The sequence below is a fragment of the Cervus canadensis genome, chromosome 4, assembly GCF_019320065.1.
Source record: "Cervus canadensis isolate Bull #8, Minnesota chromosome 4, ASM1932006v1, whole genome shotgun sequence".
In the NCBI taxonomy this organism is placed as follows: domain Eukaryota; kingdom Metazoa; phylum Chordata; class Mammalia; order Artiodactyla; family Cervidae; genus Cervus; species Cervus canadensis.
The window spans coordinates 80,755,723-80,779,157 of record NC_057389.1 but is presented as its reverse complement, the minus strand read 5'-3'; the positions used below and the strand labels follow the sequence as shown (position 1 = coordinate 80,779,157).

Sequence of the window (23,435 nt, the reverse complement as noted above, 5' to 3'; positions counted from 1 at the left end):
AGAAACAAAAGCTGAAGGAGTTCATCACCATTGTTAACTTCCTTTAAGAAATTCTAAAAAGCTTTCTAAGTCTGTGAGTCTCTTTCTGTTTTTTCAGTAAGTTCATTTGTTTCATTTCTTTTTAGATTCCACATTTAAGGATGTCATATGATATTTCTCTCCAATAAAAAATAAAAAGTTTTAAGTTTGGGGGGAAAATGCTAAAAAGAGTTCTTTGAGCTGAAATAAAGGGATGCTAATTTTAACATAAAAACATGAAAATATATAACACACTGGTAAAGGCAAGTATAAGTCAAATTTAGAATACTCTGATACAAACAGGATACATGCACTCCCAATTCACTAGTTATTATTATATATATCACTAGTAATTCACATAAGACATGGAAATGAACAAAATGCCCACCAATAGATGCCTAAAAGAAATGAAAACAATCCTAAAAACATACCAACTTCCAAGACCAAGTCAAGAAGTAGATAATCAGAGCAGACCAATTACTAATAAAGACTCTGAGTCAGCAACTAAAAATCTTTCAACAAAGTCCAGCACTGGACAGTTTCATGTGATAATACAACCAAACATATAAAGAGTTAACACCTATCCTTCTCAAACTCTGCTAAAACTCCCAAACTCATTCTACAAGTCCATCACTTGTTCTTCAGCTGTTAAGTCACGTCTGACTCTTTGCAGCCCCTTGGACTGCAACATGCCAGACTTCCCTGTCCTTCACTATCTCCTGGAGTTTGCTCAGATTCATGTCCATTGAGTCAATGATGCTATCTAATCATACCTGTTGCCAAAACCAGACAAAGACTCTCAAAAAAAAAAAAAAATTACAGGCCAATATTTTTGATGAATATACAAAATTCCCCAACAAAATATTAGCAAACTGAATTCAGTAATATATAAAAAGGATCATACACTAAAACAGGTACATGAAAAGGTGCTTGTCATCACAATTATCAGGAAAATGCAAATCAAAACCACAAGGAGGTGTCACCTTACCTCACAACTGTTAGAATGGCTATCATCAAAAAATGAGATAACAAGTGTCCGTAAGGATATAGAGAAAAGGGAACACTTCTGCACTGATAGTGGGAATGAAAATTGATATGGTCACTATGGAAAATAGTATGTAGGCTACTGAAAAAATTAAAAATTGAACTTCCATATGATTCAGCAATCCTATTTCTGGGTACATATACAAAGGAAATAAAATCAGTATCTCAAAGAGATATCTGCACTACTCTGTCTAATGCACAACCATTCATCATAGCCAAGATGTGAAAATAATTCAAATTTCCTTTGGCTGATGAGTGGATAAAAATACGTGAGATCATATAATATATGTGTGTGTATATATATGTATGTATGTGGGTGTATACATATACACCCACATACATACACACACATATTCAACAAACTATTACTTATCCATAAAAAAGAAGGAAATTCTGCCATTTGTAACAACATGGATGGCCCTGAAGGCATTATTCTAAGTGACGTAAGTCAGACAGAGAAAGAGAAATACTGTATGATATCATTTATATGTAGAATCAGAAAAAGATGGACTAATAGTAGAATGGTGGTTTCCAGGGGATGGGAGTGAGAAAAATGGGGGGCTGTTTGTCCAAGGGCACAAACTTTCAGTTGTAAGATGAATAATTTCTTGGGAGCTAATGTACAGCAGAGTGATTTTAGATAACAACATTGTACTACATACTTAAAAGCTGTTAAGAGAGTAAATTTTAAATATTCTCACCACAAAAAATAAATGGTAATTATGTTAGATGAAGGAGGTGTTAACTAACCCTCTATGGTAATCATTTTTCAGTATGTAAGTCTATCAAATCATCACACTGTATACGTTAAACTTACACAATGTTATATGTCAATAATATCTCAATAAAGTTGAAGAAAACAAGAAAATAAACATCTAAAGAGTTTCTGATAAAGTTAAATATTTATAATTTTACCAGTCTAAGGTTAGATAAAAGCAAACCAAAGGCCTTACAGCATCATTTCCCAAATAAGTAGACTCTGGAAACTATCAGTCCCATTCTGTTCTTAGAAGAAATAGAAAAGAGGGGCAAAGGGGTAGGGAATTGCATGGTCAAGTAAGTTTGAGACATGCCTTTACTCCAACAAAAATTTAAAAGTCAAATTTAAATTTTTGAGAACGGGAATCTAAGACAAGTAAATCCAATTTTACTGGCTAAATGCAACAGTGAATTCTGCAAAGAGCACTCAGTAGCTCACCCCAGGGCCATGCAACTACACATGATGCCCAGGGGGTCCAAGTCTCTGGACACCTATTCTCTTCTCTGGATCAACAGACGGATTTCATCTGAGGTAGCACATTTCTTTTTCTGTCCCTTAGTTACATGCTAAGTTCATTCAACTGATTCAGTTGTTTTTAAAGCTTGGGGCTTCCCTGGTGGCTCAGTGGTAAAGAATCCGTCTGCCAGTGCAGGAGATGCGGGTTCGATCCATGGATCAGGAAGATCCCCTAGAGACGGGAATAGCAACCCACTCTAGTATTCTTGCCTGGGAAATCCCATGGACAGAGGAGCCTAGAGGGTTATGGTCCATGGGATCGCAGAGTCGAACACAACTCAGTAACTAAAACAAACAACAAAATTAAAGTTTAAACCTCAGTTTGGGTGGCATATCTATAGACTTGTCATAATAGCCTTTGCTTCTCCAATGAGCCCAGCTGGTCAGGGAGGCCAACCTTCACACCCTGCTGCCCTCTGTAACCTAAGACGGCTGCTATTCTATGTGGTGGTTCTCTTGGAACTCTAGATAATTTCCTTTCAATCTTTTTAAGAATTACTCATCAAGGAAAAAAAGAAAAAAAAAACTACATCTGGAACTTGGGCTATTACTGTAGCTTCAGGAAAAAACACGGGCTTCCCTGGTGGCTCAGTGAGAAAGAATCTGCATGCAACACAGGAGACCTGGGTTCGATCCCTGGGTCAGGAAAATCGCCTGGAGAAGAAAATGGCAACCTATTCCAGTATTCTTACCTGGAGAATCCCACAGACAGAGGAGCTTGGGGGGCTGCAGTCCATGGGGTCACAAAGAGTCAGACACAACTGAGCAACTATACTTCCAGGCTTGTGGAAGATTATCTCCTGGAGGAGGCAATGGCACCAATATTCTTACCCGGAGAATCCCATGGACAGAGGAGCCTGGCGGGCTACAGTCCAGAGAGTCACAATGAGTCGGACATGACTGAGGGACTGAACGCACACACCAGGAAAGATCAGTACCCACAGAGCACTGCCCGTATCAGTCTCTCCCTTTAGCATCTGTGTATGTGGTTGGAGGGGTGTACTAAGTTTACCACTGGATTATTTGTGTAAGTGCTGACAGAAGCTATCCCAGACTAAAAAATGCAAGTTCATCATCACCTGGTCATGCCACTATTTTGTGGTTGGTCACTTAGATCAAAATGTAATTTTCCCATTACTTTTAAATTAGCTCTCTCTAAAAAGTTATAGTGCAATAAAAAAAAATTGCTTCTCAGTTCTGAGCATTTATATTAGCTATTATCTGTCCCCGTAAGGAGACTGCATACATGATTGGAACTGTAAAAATTCCCCCTGTCTGCAAAGACTGAAATAGCAGAAACTAATTTTCTAGAGTTAAGGTAAAGCTTTCCATTGTTTTCCTTTGGCCCTGTCTCCATGGGACTCTAAAGTCAAACTTTCTTAAGGAAAAAACAGGCAGAAGACAAGATGTCCATCTGTTTAGATGGAGGCTAAACATAGAAGTTTTATTATCATTATTAAATTCAGGGTTTCTATCTATAAAATCCTAAGTAGTCAGCATGCCTTATAAGCAATAAAACAAAAAAGGTTTCCTGCATTGTTTATCAGATTTCCAATCTTCACTACTAGCAGATACCAAAGACCCAAATCAGAAAATGTAAGTTAGGTTCTAATAGATGTGTGGGAAAATTGGAATTTCTGCTGGTGCAGTATGCGGACAAAGAATCTTTCCCAGTATTTACTGGTACATTCCTCTGAACCAAGTCGGGCTCCATGGCAACAGAACGCAGGGTCCCTATGGAAACATGAAAAAATCCACTGCCAGTGGCAGAAAGGGCATCACGGGTAGGTGTACTTAGGAACATACCATCTGGTTTTGCTGTCAGTTCAGGGTCTCTTTGGATAGCGTAACAGGATTGTCTCACTTTTATCTGTACTCAAAAGGGTCTGCTTAAAAGAGTCTACACACCAAGGTTGTTTGGAAATATTTGACAAGATCACAACTTTATTATTAAACAAGCCTGTGAGTGTGAGAGTCAAATCAGGAACAGAAAGCTCTGATTGCCTTCAACTTCAGAGAGGTGCTCCTTCTCCCCTAAATCCTCACCATGTTCCCCAAATGCCCCAGAAAAGCACCGCTCATCCAAAACAGTCCTCTGCCAAAAGCTGAATCTTCACAGCCCCAAACAAGGCTTTTGCCCTGTACTCTAGCTCTTCTCATCCAGAAAAATCTGAGTCCAAAACTTTTCAGCAGCAGCAGATCAAAATGACATGAAGCCTGGACAAAGAATTAAATGTGTCCCTCCACCATCTCCCTTGGACAGCAAAGAGATCAAACCAGTCAATCCAAAAGGACATCAGCCCTGAATATTTCTCGGAAGGACTGATACTACAGCTGAAGCTCCAAAACTCTGGCCACCTGATAGGAAGAGCCAACTCATTGGAAAAGACCCTGATGCTGGGAAAGATTGAGGGCAAGAGGAGAAGGGGGTGACAGAGGATGAGATGGTTGAATGGCATCACTGACTCAATGGACATGTGTTTGAGCAAACTCAGGGAGATAGTGAAGGGCAGGCAAGTTGGACACGCTGCAGTTCATGGGGTTGCAAAGAGTTTGGCACATCCGAGCAACTGAACAACAGCAACTCCATCATCTCCAGGTGAGGGAAACAAGAACCCACAGGAAGTTCTTTCCAAAAACCTTGCCCATTCGGCCAGTTCCCCAAACCTGTATTTCCCCTCCAGTGGCTGACAGTGGGGCAAAATTGAAAATGTTTTTCCATTCCTTAAACAAAATTGCTGACAATATCTTCCTGAGTTAGCCTGCCAAACATTCCAGCTCACAAAGAAGAAACTCATTCTTCCTGGAGACAAGGGCAGGAATAGTACATATAATTTCCCAGTTAATTGGAGAAGGTATAACATGAACCTATGACCAGGTGCATAATTCAGGAACCTCATTTGATATCTCCATGACTTAAGAGGTCCAAAATGTCATAGGATGCCAGAAAGAGTCTAACACAGGGATGGCAAATGTGGGGCACTCAGGCCACCCAATGACCGTGACAGAAATCATTAATGAGTCACTCTGTTCTCCCTCTTAGCACAGACATGGTCTCATGATGGTCTCACTCTCTTCTAAACATGATGTTCCAGGTAGTGGCTCCTAAGAGATGTTACCCTCTCTCCCCAAAGGGAAATTTTTGTTAATTCCAGTCCAATATAACATAACATTCCAATATAAAAGAAGACATAGGAAGAAATCTATGAGTTATGTGGCAAACAGCCTAACAGGGCCCCCTGAAGAACCACCCAGATGGCGTATCTTTCTCCTGGAAGGAAAACAGTCCTGGGTTAAGTAAGCTGCAGATGTCTTTAAGCTCTTAACCCTAAATTTCAGTTTACAACCCACTGCTTACTGATACATGACATTCAAACAAGAGTCAAGCTCATTTGCAGGAATTATTTATTACATAAACACAGACCAGAGTTCTAGCTCCTTCTTTGCCTCCAGCCAGTTCAGTTTTTTCACAAAACTGGCCAAATGAAAAATCAGCTGTGAATATTCATTCAGTGCTATGGTAATCAATTGTCACACTGCCCTCTGCTAAGCACAGGAAATCATATACAGTTCAGTGTGTGGGAGTGGAGGCTTCTCATGTACGGTTCCAAAGTTCTCTTACTGGGTGCAAAGACAGCCAGGGCACATCCTTGGGAACTGGTCCTCTACCACCAGGGCTGGCCTACAAGACCACAGGGTGGCAACTCAGTCCCCAAACCTCTTCCTATGTCTCCCCTGCAAGCCACACGGGCTGCAAAGCCTCCATCACAGCTTTAACTTGAAGTGTTTGACCTCCACCATCTAATAAAAGGGGCTTCCCAGGTGGTGTGAGTGGTAAAGAACCCACCTGATAAAGCAAGAGATGTTAAGAGACATGGATTTGATCCTTGGGTTGGAAAGATCCCCTAGAGGAGACATGGCAACCCACTGCAGTATTCTTGCCTGGAGAACCCCATGGACAGAGGAGCCTGGTGGGCTACAGTCCATGGGGCTGCAAAGAGTTGGACATGACTGAAGCAACTTAGCACACATATACGCATCTAAGAAAAGTAGGCAACAGAGTCAAGTTCACCACAGAGGAAACAGTCATCACAAATGTCCTTTCCTCTGCAGCAGCATCCAGCAACAGAAGATGGGGCATAGAGACTAAGGACGGGAGCTGCACTGGGGAAGAGCCCCAGGCCATGCCCTCTGTCCACTCACAGTCCTGCTGCAGGCAGCCCCACTCCCAGTGATCTGCTTTCTCTGCCATCAGTCACGGACGTGGGAGGCAGAATGCATTTCTAGTCTCATCTTCGGATTAGCCAATCCTTCCCAAGGAGGGACAGTTGCCAACTTCTCATTCTGCTGTTTTGCTGTGAGCTTTTCCTAGTCCCAAGAGACCAAATTTACAAGCAAGTCCCACTTGCAAAGAGGTCAGGCACCAAAGACGTGTTTGGAAATCAGTCGTGTGTAAACCCAACACATCTTCCTAAAGTTCTAATGTTGCTAACAGCGGTTAGATGCCTAGGACAGCCTCAAGTCCTTATTCACTACTCAAGTACAAGAACATGGGGATCACGAGTCTGGGTCTCAAGTCCTTTCCACCAACCCACAAGCTCACGTGTCGCAGTCTAGGACTGCTGGGGGTGCCCTCACTGCTACAAGGGAAGAGATCATGGCTCTCTCCTTGGTGTTGATGGTGGGGGCCGTGGGAGAAGTCAAGTGGCCACCCTGGCTCCAAACCATTCCTGGTGAGGCCTTGGGAGAGGGGGACCTGTGGACCCTAGGGTGGGGAGAATGGATCCCAGTGACAGTGGTAAGGGTAAGGAGCTCGAAGCACCTGCTGGTTTGACTCCTGGCATTTAATACTCAAGTCTCAAGTCTCAAACTATCTCCTTTACCAGCTGGGAAATCAGCCCATTTCTCTCTCCACTGCCACCTATTGTTTCTAAACAGCATTTCTATAGCTGTTTGAAGAACAAAGCAGTCTTTATCCCCCTTGAAACCAAAATACAAGTAGCTAACAAATATATATTTCTTAAGAGAACAGCAACACTAGTAAGTAAGGAAATGCAAAGAAAAGCAAGGTACTCTTGTCACCCAGAAGCCTGAAAGCAATAATCATATCTAGTGTTGGTAAGAATACAGGGAAGTGGGCACCCTCATATATTCCTTGTGGGCAGGCAAGTTGTTAGAAGCAATTTAGATAGCAATTTGGAAGTTTGTATCAAAAAGTCTTAAAATGTGACTCAGATTTCTCCTTTCTCCTAATATTCCATTCTTTCCTTCCTATAGAAGTATATTTTTACTGGGCTCCTGACCACTCAGAATAAAGATGCCCGTGCAGCTCAATGAGGTCACATAACTAAGTACTCACCAAAGTAGAAATGGAGTGGGATCACTTCTAGGAACTCTCCTCAGGAAATAGCTGGCATTGTCATTGCCTCTTCTACCCACTGCTGGGGACCTAGGCTGATGTGAGGAAATCAATAATGGTACATGAAGAAGAAGTCTGCACCCTAGAGATGACGAAGCAGAAAGGTGGAAATTGCTGGGCTTCCTATTGGTTTACCAACCTCTGGACTCAGGTGAGGAAGAAACAAACTTTTATCTCACAGCCAAACCTAATCTTTTCTGATACAAAATACATACTCTTTGTCCCAGAAATCCTACTAAATTTGTCTTATGACTCTTTCATGTGTACAAAGAGATTCAAGATAGTTTAGTGGCTACAGTGAGCAACATTTAAGTGTCCAACATTAGAATGAGTAGGTAGGCAGGAAGGCAGAAAGGAAGGAAAGAAAGAAGAAAGGAAGAAAATGTAAGTGAGGCAGTCAAAAAGTGAGGAGGAAATAGATGTTAACAGATAACCTTGGAACACTGAATTTAAGCCAGTTTGTGCTATGCATCTTTTCATTTTAGGAACAAGATCGAAACTTTAAAAGGAAAGACTTATATGAAATCTTGAGGGATCAAGGTTGAGAAGATGGAAGATAGGAAGTGTCTAAGACTACTGATCTTGTGGAGGAAGAGCCAAACAATCTACTCTCATGACTTCAGAGAATACATGGGACCAGCACCAAGGCAAGGTGGAAGAGGATGAACAAGATGACCTCAGAGGTTATGATTTGGAATTCAAATGTAGCCATGACATTGGCAAAATGCAACCAGACAGTAATATTTACAAAGGATGTGTGGTCATGAAAGATGAGAACTATATGAAAAGAAAACATAAGTGTAGCAATTACCATGGTGGTTAAAGTTAGGCAAATATATATATATATATATATACATATATATATATATATATACATTTATATATCTTAATGGCAAAAGATACCAAAAAAATCAATCACTGATGAGTAAAACACCTGTCAGGTGAATTTAGCTTAAGAACAAGTAGGTTTTATTATTTCTATTGTTGTTTTTTTTATTGAAGTAGAGCTGATTTATAATATTGTGTTAGTTTCAGGTGTACAACAAAGTGATTCAGTTATATTTGTCAGATTGTTTTCCAATTTAGGTTATTATAAGATACTGAATATAGTTCCCTGTATTATACAGTAAATCTTTGCTTATCTATTTTATTTATAGTACTGTGTATCTCTTAATCCCATACTCCTAATTTATCCCTCCACCTTCCCTTTCCCCTTTGGTAACAGTAAGTTCTTTTTCTATGTCAAGAAACAACTAGGTTTTGGATTTATAATTTGAGTAAATTAAAATTAATTGCTAATACTAATTGTAAAAGTGATCAGGAAAATAAATTAATAAAAAATTACCATTTATAATGACATCAAAAAGAATTTAAAACCTAGGAATAATTTCACTTAAAGAGGTGAAAGACCTTTACACTAAAAACTATAATAAGTTGATGAAAGAAATTGAAGATACAAATACATAAAGCCTGACTCAAATACATTTGATACATTCCATGCTCATGGTTGGAAGAATTTATATTGTCAAATTGTCCATACTACCAAATTTACAGGTTCAATTCAATCTCTATCAAAAACTCAATGGTATTTTTCACAGAAATAGAAAAAACAATCCTAAAATTTGCGTGGAACCACAAATGACTCCAGGTAGCTACAGTGATCTTGAGAAAGAACAAAGCTAGAGGTATCCACACTCTGTGATTTCAAACTTTATTACAAAGTTGTAGTAATCAGTATAGTACTGGCATAAAAACAGACTCATAGGTCAGTGGACCAGAATACAGAGTCCAGAAACAAACCCATACATATATGGTCAGTTAATTTGTGACAAAAGAGTCAAGAACATAAAACAGGAAACGAACAATCCTTTCAATCAATGGGGTTGGGAAAACTGTACAACCCTATGCAAAAAAAGTGAAACTGGATCATATATTACACCATACACAAAAATCTACTCAAAATGGATTAAAGACTTGAACGCAAGACCTGAAACCATAAAACTCTTAGAAGAAAACATAGGTGTAAAGTCCTTGACATGGGTTTCAGTGATGACTCTTTGGATTTACACCAAAAGCAAAGACTACAGAAGCAAAAATAAACAAACGAGACTGCATCAAACTAAAAAACTACTGCAAAGCAAACAGTGACAAGCCCGTCACCAAGCAAAAAGCAAACCTGATTAAAACACGGGCAAAGGATTTGAAAATACCTTTTCTAAAGAAGGCATACGGATGGCCAACAGGTACATGAAAAGGTGCCCATCATCACTAATCATCAGGGAAATGCAAATCAAAACCACAACGAGATATCACCTCACACTTGTTAGTAGAGCTATTATCCAACAGACAAGATACAATAAATGCCGGTGAGGATGTGGGGAAAAGGGAATCCTCGTGCATCATTGGTGGGAATGTAAAATAGGATAGCTACTATGAAAAACTGTATGGAGGTTGCTCAAAACAATTAAAAATAGAACTACCATGCTACTGCTGCTGCTGCTGCTAAGTCACTTCAGTCGTGTCCGACTCTGTGCAACCCCATAGACAGAAGCCCACCAGGCTCCTCCATCCCTGGGATTCTCCAGGCAAGAACACTGGAATGGGTTGCCATTTCCTTCTCCAATGCATGAAAGTGAAAAGTGAAAGGGAAGTCACTCAGTCGTGTCCGACTCTTAGCGACCCCATGGGCTGCAGCCTACCAGGCTCCTCCGTCCATGGGATTTTCCAGGCAAGAGTACTGGAGTGGGGTGTCATTGCCTTCTCTGAGAACTACCATATGATCTAGCAGTTCCACTTCTGTGTATTTATCTGATGGAAACAAAACACTAACACAAAAAGATTACCTGCATCTCATGTTCACTGAAGCATTATTTACCAAAGTCAACACATGGAAACAACCTAGTGACTGTCAGTGGATAAATGGATAAAAAAGATGCGATATGCAGATATAGTGGAATACTATTCAGCCATAGAAAGAGTGAAACTTTGCTATTTCCAACAATATGAATAGGTTTAGAGGGTATTGTGTGGGTTCAATCCCTGGGTTGGGAAAATTCCCCTGGATGAGGGCATGGCAACCCACTCCAATATTCTTGCCCAGAGAATCCCCATGGACAGAGGAGCCTGGCAGCATACAGTCCATAGAGTCTCAAAGAGTTGGACAAGACTGAAGCAACTTAGCACGCACGCAGAGGGTATGATGCTAAGTAAAATAAGTCAGACCAAAAAAAAGACATAAACTGTCTGGTTCTAATTGTATGTGAAATCTAAAAACAAAATGAAAACAGAATCACAGCTACAGAGAACAAATGAGTGGTTTCTGGCACTGGGGGTTGAGGGTGAAATGGGTGGAGGGGAATTAAGAAGCAAAACCCTCCAGTTATAAAATAAGCCACAGAGATGTAATACATAGCACAAGGAATACAGTTAATAATATTATAATAGCTTTGTAATAATTTTGACAGGTAGTTATTAGATTTATCCTGGAGATTATTTGTTAATATATGCAAATGTCAAATCACTAACCAGAAACTAACATATTTTATGTCAACTCTATTTCAATTTTTTAAGTCAAGAAAATAAATGACATTCCAGTTTTTAAAAATAATGAAACACAATCAGGCAACCACAGGAACTTTGAAAAATGAATAACCTTACAAGTGTAATTTTATGAACAGGTTAAAACCTCACAAAGGAATTACAGACATCTTCATGTATAGCAATATTTCCTTCTTGGAAAATTTTCCACTCCATTCTTTTTTCCAGCCAGATTCTTAGGAAAGGCTTCTAACCACACTATTCCCTACATTTTTTGTTTTGGCTCTTCCTGCCTGATGGTAAATGTCTGTCTTCTGAACACAGGGCCTTTTACCCAAAGTGTGCTCTGTGGACCAGCAGCTTCTGTACAGCCTGACAGTTTAGTAGAAATGAATAATCCTGGGCAGGATGAAGCAGGGGAGGGAGGGATGGGAAGATGGGACTTGCTCTCCAGGGGAGCTACCTTAGCCACGTAAAAGAAACTATTTTTTCTAATACAGGTTGCTATGTGAAGCCATCCTTTTTTTGCCTTCTAGGTAAACTAACAAAATCAAACCAAAATTATAACCAATTCGTGTGTTTCAATTCCTTTTGATAACTTGCTGGAAACAGTTAAAATGGTGACTGAGCTGGGGGCCTGGCAGCAAAACCTAGTTGAAAAAAAAAAAGATTATGAAAGCAGAAACAAGAATCATGTGTTCTCTCTTCCTTCTCCATCCACAAGGGTGTCTCACCAGTGCCAGCCGTTGAGAGAACAGAAGATGTACCAGCGGCATCCCCGAGAACAGGGAAGTCACGGAAGCATGCTTGTCCTCTGGGGTTAAGCTATGAAATCAAGACATCAGAATGGAGAGATACAAAAATACCCTTAAAGAGACTAAACAGCTCCCAGGCCTCTGAGGCCAGACAGTGAGCTGATTAAATGTATTAACATATCTGAAGGAAAACTGCAAGAAAAGGAAAATTTTAGTGACAAATGCTAGAGATGGCCATCCAAGCAGTCAGGAGTCATGCTGGCTAGTATGAGACTTATCTCAAGAAAGAGTTGTAATATCTTTACCATCACATTATGGCAATAATTTTCACCCCCTATGACGGTCCTGTGGGATTGCCCTGCTTTCTGAGATTAGCTGTATTACTGATGGAGGTATTGGGCTCTGGAAGGCTAGAACCATGAAGCGCTGAAATTTCTAACTAACCTTGCTCAGATCCACAATCCCTACATCAGCGGCCAATGAAATTTAGTTTCCCACTTGCCAGATCTTCAAAGAGAGAAGGTATGACTGTGTCAGCACCTCTCCAAGTTCTGTGTAACAATGAATTAGCACCCCGACTTTATATATGACTCTTAGGACTTGGATTAACAAAAAAAAAATCCACAAGATAGAGCTATTTTCTCAGTGTGCTGACAACTAGGCTTATAGGTTTGAATCCTGGCAAGTACACCAAGATAATGTCTCCCTGAAGAATCTTGGAAGTGGCCAGCCCGACCAGCCAGGCCTCCCCACTCTGCAAGCTGTGTGTATTCAAGGCCTTCGTCTGAAAATTTCCCATCAGCCTAGGCCACAGAGATCAGTTTGTGATTATTCTCAAAGATGTTTGATTATAAACATAATTTTTCTTATTCAGCACCATTATTAATCAAACAGATGCAAATTAAGAAAAATAGCAAAAGGAAAATTGGCACAGGGTATAAGCAAAAAGATGGGCTTTCCTGGTGGTTCAGTTGGTAAATAATCCGCCTGCAATGCAGGAAACCTGGGTTCAATCCCTGGGTAGGGAAGATCCCCTGGAGAAAGAAATGGCAACCCACACCAGTATTCTTGCCTGGGAAATCCCATGGACAGAGTAGCCTGGTGGGCTACAGTCCATGGGGTTGCAAAGAGTCAGACACAAGTTAACAACTAAATCACTACCGCCACATAAGCGAAAACACATTCTATACTGCTGATGGGGGTATAAATTGAAAACACACCAAATAGTCTAGGAATATGTGTATGCCTCTAACCCAGAAATTCTACTTCTATGAAGGTATCCTTACCTATTAATTATATAGATGAACAAAGATTTAATCACAATGACATCTTCTAATGTAGTCCATAATGGTTAAAACATGGAAATCATATAAATATTCAAGAGCTGATATCAGTTAAATAAACATCTATAATGCAATAAACACTGACATTTGTAAATTGTTGCAGAAGTACATTTACTGACCAGGAAAGACATTCACAATATATTTGCATTTTTTTCTTTTTGCTTAGTTACATTTTTTAATTTCTCTTCAATGAACATTTATTATCATATATAGCCTTGGTTTGGAACCGAATTTGAGATATCACTCTTTCTATATACCCTGGAGAACGGAATGGCAACCCACACCAGTATTCTTGTCTGGAGAGTTCCATGGACAGAGGAGCCTGAAGGGCTTCAGTCCATGGGGTCACAAGGAGTCGGACATGACTGAATGACTAACACTACCCCCTTTCTATATAAAGAATAGACTCCAAAGGTTAGAAGGAAGGTGATACAGATACTGGTCCAAGTCCTCTCTCTATTTAGAGCAGATTAGCCTCAAATAAAATTATAAACCCATTTATAAATGGTTTATCCAAGGCCACCCAGTTGAGCGGTGGCCAAGTCAGTGTTATCATTCAGTTCGGTGGAGTCTTAAGCCCAGACATGATCAGATGTTTCTAGTGCCTCCACATTAGAGCAGAATTCTGTCTCTTTTTACTACTCAATACCAGCATCTCATCTCAGAAAGCAAAGGTGTCCTTCTAGCTTTTTGTTGAGTCAAAATATTTGAATAAAATCATTTTTAATAATACCTATCTTAAGTGTCTCTAAGAGTCCTACACCCAATAGTTAGCATAACTGCAAACTACATTCCACATGATATTCTAAGATTTCCTAAAGTGTATCATAAAACATCGAACTTCTCTCAAGACATCTCAAAATGAATCAGTGAGATGGGGAGGGGAGGGAAGAAAGAAATGACAATGAAAAAAGAAGGTCTACTTTGTGATTCAGACTTACAGCCATTTCATATTGTGAAAGCTCCTTGATAAGCCTTTCAGCCTATGTACCAGAAATGAACATGCTGGCCCCTTGAAAGTTGACTCAAGACTCTGGTGAGTTGCTGCAGGAAGCTTATATCCCTGTTCTCCTCTCTAATGACTCCTTAACTGATTTCCAAACAGACTTTTCTTGAAGAATTGTAAGGAACATTGCAGCATCCAACCTTGAATCATCTTTCTGTAACTTCTGCTTTCTCCTCAAGTGACTTTCATTTGGAGACTTGTGACAGGACAGAGGGACATAGTGAATGCTTCCCTGCTTGCACAGGCCAAGACAGCAGCAGTGAGTATCAGGGAAGGATCCAAGATGCCCCATCTCCATAGGCCTCAATCTCCATCTCTGTAGGCTGCCATTAACAGATGCAAACGAACACTGGGAAAAATAAATGAACTTCCAAGAAACATTAAGTCTTACTTACGGACACACATTTCCCTGCTCTCATAAAATCCAGGACAACACTGGGACTTGCGCCTATACATAGTTTTTTCTCCATGTCGATAGGCGGTCCGATAACTGATTCTATATAGGGGTCAAAAAAAAAAAAAAAATCACATCATTACATCTTTTGATCTGCAATTTGGTTAGAAATCAAAAATTTATATTTTAATACCAAAAAACTATCAAACATGATATAAGCATAAAAAGCAAGGTCCTTCAATATAATAAATAAGAAACATGGGATTTATATTTTCAGCAATATTATACTAACTCACCAATTTGCTAAGAATACACCGAATGGACACTTAAGTCAACCAGCACTTTTTCCAAGGAATCAGAAGCTTCATGTCTTCCCTACTTCACTTGAGCTATTTTATGATATTGATCAGTTTCATATGTATTACTTATCTAATCACTCATCATTTATTTATATAGGTTTTAGAGGAAGAATTCAGAGAAATCCTTTAAAAATCTATGTCAATGCATTTTTACCCTACTACAAAATAGGACACCAAAAGATGAAGACCGTTACATATAACTCAAGCTTCATTCATTTACTGATCCATTTATATAACACATGTTTATTGAGCACTTACTATATTCCAGGCATTGGGAAAAGAGCTCACAGTGAGTGAAAGAATATAAAGCTCTTGCCCTCAAGGAATTTACATTCTACTGTGGAAGACAGACCTGTATAATTTAAGATACACGTTCAACAAATATATTATCAAATAGTGGCTGGTAATGATTAAATACTGTCAAAAAATAAAGCTTGAGTAAGGGAATATATTGTGACATGAAGGAATGCTGGTTTAGACAAAGCAGTCAAGGAAAGTTTGTCCTAAGAAACAATAATGAGTGTGACATCATTTAGTGCCGAATAAATCAGCAGGTACCACATTCCACCCACAACCCAGACAACAAGTATTTTACTAATGAAATCAAGGTAGCACAGTTTTCTTCCATATTAACATGATTATTTAATATAGTGTTTTTGTTTTCTGTTTTCACATTTATAGAAAAAATAAACACGTGGCTTATTTTTCTTAAATTTAATTCAAATTTAAGTTCATTGAATTAGTTGTTTTAAGTTGAATTAAGTTGAATTAAGTTGAATTAGTTGAATTAAGTTGAATTAGATGTTCAAGTAGAAATATATGCTAAGATAGAGGTTTTTGATATCTGGTGATATCCATATTTTACAGTATCGTCCCAGTTTTGCTCAACAGCTGGGTGACTTCAGCTAATCAAATGATGGTAATCAGTAGATGTTTTCTGTGTAAGTTCCTCAAGGGACAGACAATCTTTTTGTATTTCCATATCTCCTGCAGCTTGGAACATGGCTACAACAACCACCTGCACTCAACAGCTATGAACTCTATGAATGGGCCCACCTTCTCAAGTGTTTATTTATTTATTTATTTTTTTGGTTGTTGTTGTTGTTGAAATTTTATTTTTATTTCTTTTTTTTCATTTATTTTTATTACTTGAAGGCTAATTACTTTACAATATTGTAGTGGTTTTTGCCATACATTGACACGAATCAGCCATGGATTTACATGTGTTCCCCATCCCGATCCCCCTCCCACCTCCGTCCCCATCCCATCCCTCTGGGTCTTCCCAGTGCACCAGCCCTGAGCACTTGTCTCATGCATCCAACCTGGGCTGGTGATCTGCTTCACCCTTGATAGTATACTTGTTTCAATGCTCTTCAAGTGTTTAATATCTCTGACTGTGTCAGACTCCATTCCACTATGCCAAATAAATAAACACATCTGAGCTTCCACTACCTGTGCCGCGTGCATTTAAACCAGTTCAGAATGTCGGTGCAGCTAGTGTAGTAAATTTGATCAAAAGGATGTGGATATGACTCTTGCACAGTCACGGAGTAGCTGAAAAGAAGAGAAAAGAGAAGCAGTCAGTATTTCTCTTACATTAATGATAGACTATGTACCAAAAAACAGTCACTGGCTAAATTATCTGTACCTATAACTCCACAATGACTTTTAACAAAATCTCCATGTTTTGATGGGTTTCTATTTGAACTTGAACCCTAAAAGTTCCAACATTAAAGTATTTAAAACACAAGAGTTTATGCTATAAATTTCAAAAATTTTCTCATTTACTATTCACCCAAAACTCTAATATTACTAAATATAAAAGCATACCATTACAGGGACTTCCCTGGTGGTCCAGTGGCTAAGACTCCATGATCACAATGGAGGGGGCCTGGGTTCAATCACTAGTCAGAGAACTAGATCCCACGTACTGAAACTAAGAACCAAGGCAGCCAAATCAATAAATATTTTTTAAAAATCACCACATATTTTTCTGTAATTTTTAGTTGCATCCCATACCCTGTGGTCCAGGGATATCAAGACCTTTCAAAACAAGTTTTCATCATAGGCCTCAATAAACAATAGCCATAGCTGAGCTGGTAAAGAATCCGTCTGCAATGCAGGAGACCTGGGTCAGGAAGATCCCCTGGAGAACAGATAGGCTACCCACTCCAGTATTCTGGCCTGGAGAATTCCATGGACTACAGTCCATGGGGTCACAAAGAGTCAGACATGACTGAGCAACTTTCAATTCAAAAATTAAATAATAAGTGTACTCAGCAAATCTGAGTACATTTTGCTACTGATTTTGGAAAATCAGAAAGTATATTTCTCTGATTGGAACTTCAAATAATTTTCTTTCTTGCACCTGCCCTACTTTCAGGTAATGGAAGAATATATACAGCATCTACATAGAAGCTACACAGAAGCCTTTAAACCTGATTCTAAACATATGGCTGAGACAATTAGCCTGAAATAATCATACTAACACCCAGATGCTACTTAAGCAGTCTGTTTTCCAATATATTTTCATTAATAGATTCTTCTAAGAGTAAAAACATGCAATCTGATGGGTCTAAGAATGTGGCTGAAAAGATGCAAAAAATATAAAGAATATTCCTTGTTCAATTCCTTACTTTATTTCAAAGCAGTCTATTGCATGCTCAAGAGCTTAGATTTCTTGCCTACAGGAAATTCTGGAGAATCCCCTTTACAAAACAATTTGTTTTATATTTTTTAGCAGTCTCTTAAAGATTTCCACTAGAATCTTTAATTCATGCTAACAACAATAACAACAAAAGTGGGCCAAAATCATGGACTCACTTGGACTCACCAAGTGAGCCACTTGCAGATCAACAGGCCAAGTTCATTAAAAGGAACTATGAACCACAGAAAGCATGGAAGGAATGGGGTTAAAATTTCTACATGAAGAATTCAGTTTAGATAAAGAAAAGAAACTCTTGATTTGAAAGCTAAGCTGTACTGGCCTCATACACAGTGCTATTTCTTTCTCCAGGTGGTCTGTCTCAGTTGTTATGAGACATCCATGAACTCATCATACTATTCAAACTCTGTGTATTTGATTCTTTGGGACATTGCAACTTGATTTCTAGGTAAATTTAGGGATCCTCCACAGGTCAGAGGCAAATGTAGTAGGTCCTCATGAAAAGATCACTGGATAAGAAGAAGGCAAGATTATCAGCATCTTGATCTGATACTGAGAACCTGGCTGACCTTCAGCAGGGAATCTCACTTCCTTGGATTTATCACATTGTAAAACAATGGGGTAAGAGGTGTTCTTGAAGATCCCTTCCCGCTTGGCTTCTGTATTTCTAACATACATTTCACAAAACTACTTCCTTCTACTCCAGCAGACAACACCTGCAAGAACAGGTTCAGATGAGCATCAAGTATGCAATCACCTACATCGCTGATATAACTCCTTTTGGGTAAACCAAGAGGTCTTTGTTAAAATATAAATTTTCTTGGGATGAAATATCACATGAAGCTGTTTAGATTTTCTTCAGGCCCCTAGCAGCATCCTGAGGTTTGCTGTGGTTGTTGTCGATGAGTACCAAGTCGTGTCTGACTCTTCGTGCCTCCATGGACTGTAGCCCGCCAGGCTCTGTGGGATCTCTGTGGGATTTCCCAGGCAACAGTACTGGAGTGGGTTGCCATTTCCTTTTCCAGGGGATCTTCCCAACCCAGGGATCAAACCTATGTCTCCGGCATTGGCGGGCAGATTCTTTACCACTAAGCCACCTGGAAAGCATCCTGAAGTTCACGCTGATGCAAATTCTAAGCCTTTCTTCACCAATTCTTTCCCCTCCCTATCTAGAGTGCCTTGGATGACAAGGAGATCAAACCAGTCCATCCTAAAGGAAATCAACCCTCAATATTCATGGGAAGGACTGATGCTAAAGCTGAAGCTGCAGTATTTTGGCCACCTGATATGAAGAGCCGACTCATTGGAAAAGACCCTGACCCTGCAAAAGATAAAAGGCAGGAGGAGAAGGGGATTACAGAGGATGAGGAGGCTGGATGGCATCACTGACTCAATGGAGATGAGTCTGAGCAAGCTCCAGGAGATGGTGAAGGACAGGGAAGCCTGGCATGCTGTAGTCCTTGGGATGGCAAAGAGTTGGACACAACTGAGTGACTGAACAACAAGCCAACAGCTTGCAAATAACTGAATCTTGAGGCCTGCAGCATTATTTCTCCATTCCATTTCTAGTGGAGAGAAAAGTGAATGAGTGCCCTCTGTGTATGGACCTGCCATCTAGGCAGTCTCACATTACCCATGTGCAAAAACAGAACAACTTTCCACATGTGCTATGGGAATGAAGAAGGAACAACTCTAAATTAATGTTTCTTGGTGAAAAAATGTAATCTACCAGGCTCTACAGTAATAATTTAGCCTAACTAAATTAGTTCGTTAGAACCAGATCTGATGCAGTATTCCCATAATTTCACATGCTATGTTATAGTGTTAAGATCCGAATGCCTTGGAGTGTAAAAGCAATAATCAACTAAGGGACCTTGGCCAAATACTCGCCATTGCATATGATGGGGGAGCTGACTCCACAAGCAAATGTGAAAAGTGTTTTCACTAATCCCTTGCAGTCTGGAAAGTTACCTCAAAAAGGGAAAATGTTAAAGCACATGAATTTCCTCCTCTGGACATTTGCTGCTCATTAATAGCTTACATTTGCAGGATGTTTCACTGCTTTTAGGATATAAAAAAGCTCTTATTTATAAAAGGGTAATTAAACCATTAAGGATTCCAAATCAACAAACATTTATTAAATAAATTCTATGTAATTCCTGCCTTCAAATGGCTCTTAAAAGAGGCCAACACATAAAAGCTAAAATAACCTGCTTTTACTTTAACAGAGAAATATATACATTTCAGGGGAAATCAAACCATAAAATTTACCAAGGTTGAGCATTTCTCTCCAGTCTTGACATTTCTCATTAGAATTACTCATAGTTTCAAACTTAATGAACAACAGGCTAAATATAAATTACTTTTCACATTGATCAGATACTGAGGTTTCCACTCAAATTTAAAGGAGACGGATTCTGAGCTTCTTCATCCCAAATTTCCTTTCTGTTCTTTTTCATATATTCTTTTCCTTTTCTAAACAATCTGTTTTTTATTTCTCATTTTTAATGATATTATAATCACACCAGAAAATCTGGAAAACAAATTTTTAAGAAGAAAGGGAGAAAATTGTTTAACTCTTACCTAATTATCATAGCATTTCCCTGTACTTCTCTTACCATCCCTAGGGGTTTTTAGCTTTTAGCTTTAGTTTAGCTTTTTTCGCTTTTATTTTTCATACTCATGCTAGCCACATAATTTTAAATCTACTTTTTGAATTTAAGGGTATGTCATAAGCATTTTTCCCTGTTAGTAAATAGTCTTCAAATTATGACTGCCAAATACTTGTGACTACACCTAATTTGCTCAGTACCCACGTATCATTAGACAATCAAGTTGTCATTTTCCAAGGGTCCACTTTATGGAAGCTGTGTGCTCACACCATGAAGACAAAAGTCTCTGAGAACTGGAGGACATTCCCTGCTCCTTAGCACTACTTCTTTGGATAATACCTGGGTTGCTGTTTGAACTCAATTAGCACCTTGGCTAACCAGTCCACATCACCATGATCATCTGCAGGGGCTCTTAAAGTCACAGAATGGGAAGGGATCTTGTTGATTGTCTAGTCCAGAGGACCCCAACCTTTCTGGTACTAGGAACCAGTTTCATGGAAGACAATTCTTCCACAGACCGGGACAGGGGCAGGGAGGGGGAGAAGGTTAGGGGATGATTCAAGCACATTACATTAATTGTGCACTTTATTTCTATTATTATTACATCAGCTCTACCTCAGATCATCAGGCTCTAGATCCTGGAGTTTGGGGACCCCTGGTCTAGTCCAATCCCATTTTCATCACAAATAAGCCACACTGAGCTCCTGGTACTAGTGGACAGTCTAGAGCCAGCACTTTAACACCAAGACCCCCAGACACCATCCTGTACCCCTGCTGCCTCTCAGATATTATAGAATATCGAAAGCTTCTAAAGCAAGCAGTGAAATGGTTGGATAAAAACTGTAGGTCCCAACTGTACACTATTTTCATGCTCAAGATGCAAAACCCTTTATTTCCTGCTTGTTTGTTTAATCTTTTCAAACACACTGAAAACATATCATCACCATGATTTTAACCTATTAAGTATTATCTGGGAGGAACCCCAGCAAGATTTAATTTAAGGTCAAAGAACAGGGTAGGGGAAGCCATCATCACTTGGACTCATTCCAAAGTGGTTAATTACATTTTATCTGCCTAAATTATCCTGTTACTTTAATCAAATATGGTAATAATTATCATTTCTTATCTCTGCTCACTTCAGGAATGCAGCTTCAATAATTGCCACTCCTGTGTCTCACCCCCAAGGGGTTGGGCAGAGAATGGTTTCTCTTCATTTGTGCCTTCTTTAGAAGAAACCCTCGTAGGTGGAAATACTTAAACTCACACAACAGGGAAAGGAGATGGGGAGAAGGGACAGATGATTCATGGAGTTATTCATTTTCCAAAGGGATGCTGTTCAGAATTCTCTAATAACAAGTATCTCTTGTGTATTTAATTTTGTGTATTTATTTTAATTATAAAAATTGTGTATTTTAATTAATTCTCCTTAATTTTACTTCAGGCTTCCCTGATATCGGTTGATAAAGAATCCACCTGCAATGCAGGAGACCCCACTCCGGTTCCTGTACTGGGAAGATCTGCTGGAGAAGGGATAGGCTACCCAGTTCAGTATTCTTGGGCTTTCCTTGTGACTCAGCTGGTAAAGAATCCGCCTGCAATGCAGGAGACCTGGGTTCAATCTCCAAGTTGGGAAGATCCTCTTGAGAAGGGAAAGGCTACCCACTCCAGTATCCTGGCCTGGAGAATTCTATGGACTATACAGTCCATGGGGTTGCAAAGAGTTGGACACAACTTCTAAGACTCACAATTGCTGCCTTAAAATGAAGTATACTTTTATTTGAAAATAAATGATTCAGTAGGTCTGGGGAGGGACCTGAGAGTCTGCGATTCCAAAAAGCTCCCAGCTGAGGTTCCTGCCACCACAACTCCACAGACTCCACTCTGAGGAGCGAGACTGCAGGTGATTCCATGGCTCGGAGCCACTGGTGACAGGTGGGTTTTAGTATAAGGAAAATCTGCCATGAGTACTACTGGGTCTTACTAGCAAAAATTTCTCCCTGAAACTCATCTTCATCTCCCCATTTCAATTCAAGTTCATTTCAGTTTTTGAAAATGTAGGAGAATCTGTCACCTGCACCTTTATCTGTTCATTTTAATTTATATTCTTTTACTCCATTCTTATAAAACAAATTCTATTTTTCTTTAACCTTTCTTCAAAGAATCATTAGCTAGCCGTATAACAGAAAATTTATCAATGAGAAGATTGTAGCTGTCAACTTTTTCTTTTTAGTAGCTCATAGCAAAAATATAGGCAGGAGAAAATCTCCATCATTTTCCTGTTTTTTCATACTGAATTTCCTTCCCCATTAGTATTTTCTCAGTTACTCCAATCACTTGTACAACAGTAAAATTATATTAGGCTTGGAGTCTCCCCTGCTCACCACAACTACAGAAAGCCCACAGGCAGCAACAAAGAGCCAGAACAGCCAAAAATAAATAAATTCATTCATTCATTAAAAAAAGAGAGACTCATGCAAGATCACTGGACTCCTTCAATGAAAACAAAAAACAGGGTTATTCTAAGCCAGTACTCTTTCTTATATTTAATAAGGCCTTTTTGTCCATGACAATTATAAGATAGGGCAATGTAAAAACAAACCAGGGGAAGTATCTTTATCATGTTTTCTTTAAATGAAAAGTTAAACATTCATCCAGGCCCGTATTTCAGATTGATCTTATCAACACAACATGACAAAACCACACTAATTGTCAAATCAACTCTCTTACTTTTATCTTTCCATATGTGATCACCGACCCAACAGACATGAGTTTGAGAAAACACCAGGAGATAGTGAAGGACAGGGAAACCTGGCGTGGTACAGTTCATGGGGTCACAAAGAGTCAAACATGACTTAGCAACTCAACAACAACAATGTCCAATGACACGCCCACTTTTCCACACAGCAGGTTCTAAATCTCAGCCTTTTCGGCCTCTTTCACATCCATAGTTAATGTATTACCAAGATCTCTTGATTTTTATTTCACAGTACCTAACAAATTTGATTTT

At 39.3% G+C, this 23,435-nt stretch overlaps 1 protein-coding gene across 3 annotated transcripts in view; it reads right to left on the bottom strand.

Moving 5' to 3' along the window:
• MEGF10 (multiple EGF like domains 10) overlaps nucleotides 1–23,435 on the bottom strand; it is a 173,027-nt gene that overhangs the window by 105,509 nt on the left and 44,083 nt on the right. For all 3 annotated transcript variants that reach the window (XM_043465953.1, XM_043465952.1, XM_043465951.1), the window contains exons 3-4: nucleotides 16,604–16,705; nucleotides 14,794–14,894 (exon numbers count right to left, since the gene is read on the bottom strand). In XM_043465953.1, coding sequence (XP_043321888.1) covers nucleotides 14,794–14,894; nucleotides 16,604–16,705 — 203 coding nt within the window. The remainder of the gene's footprint in view (nucleotides 1–14,793; nucleotides 14,895–16,603; nucleotides 16,706–23,435) is intronic.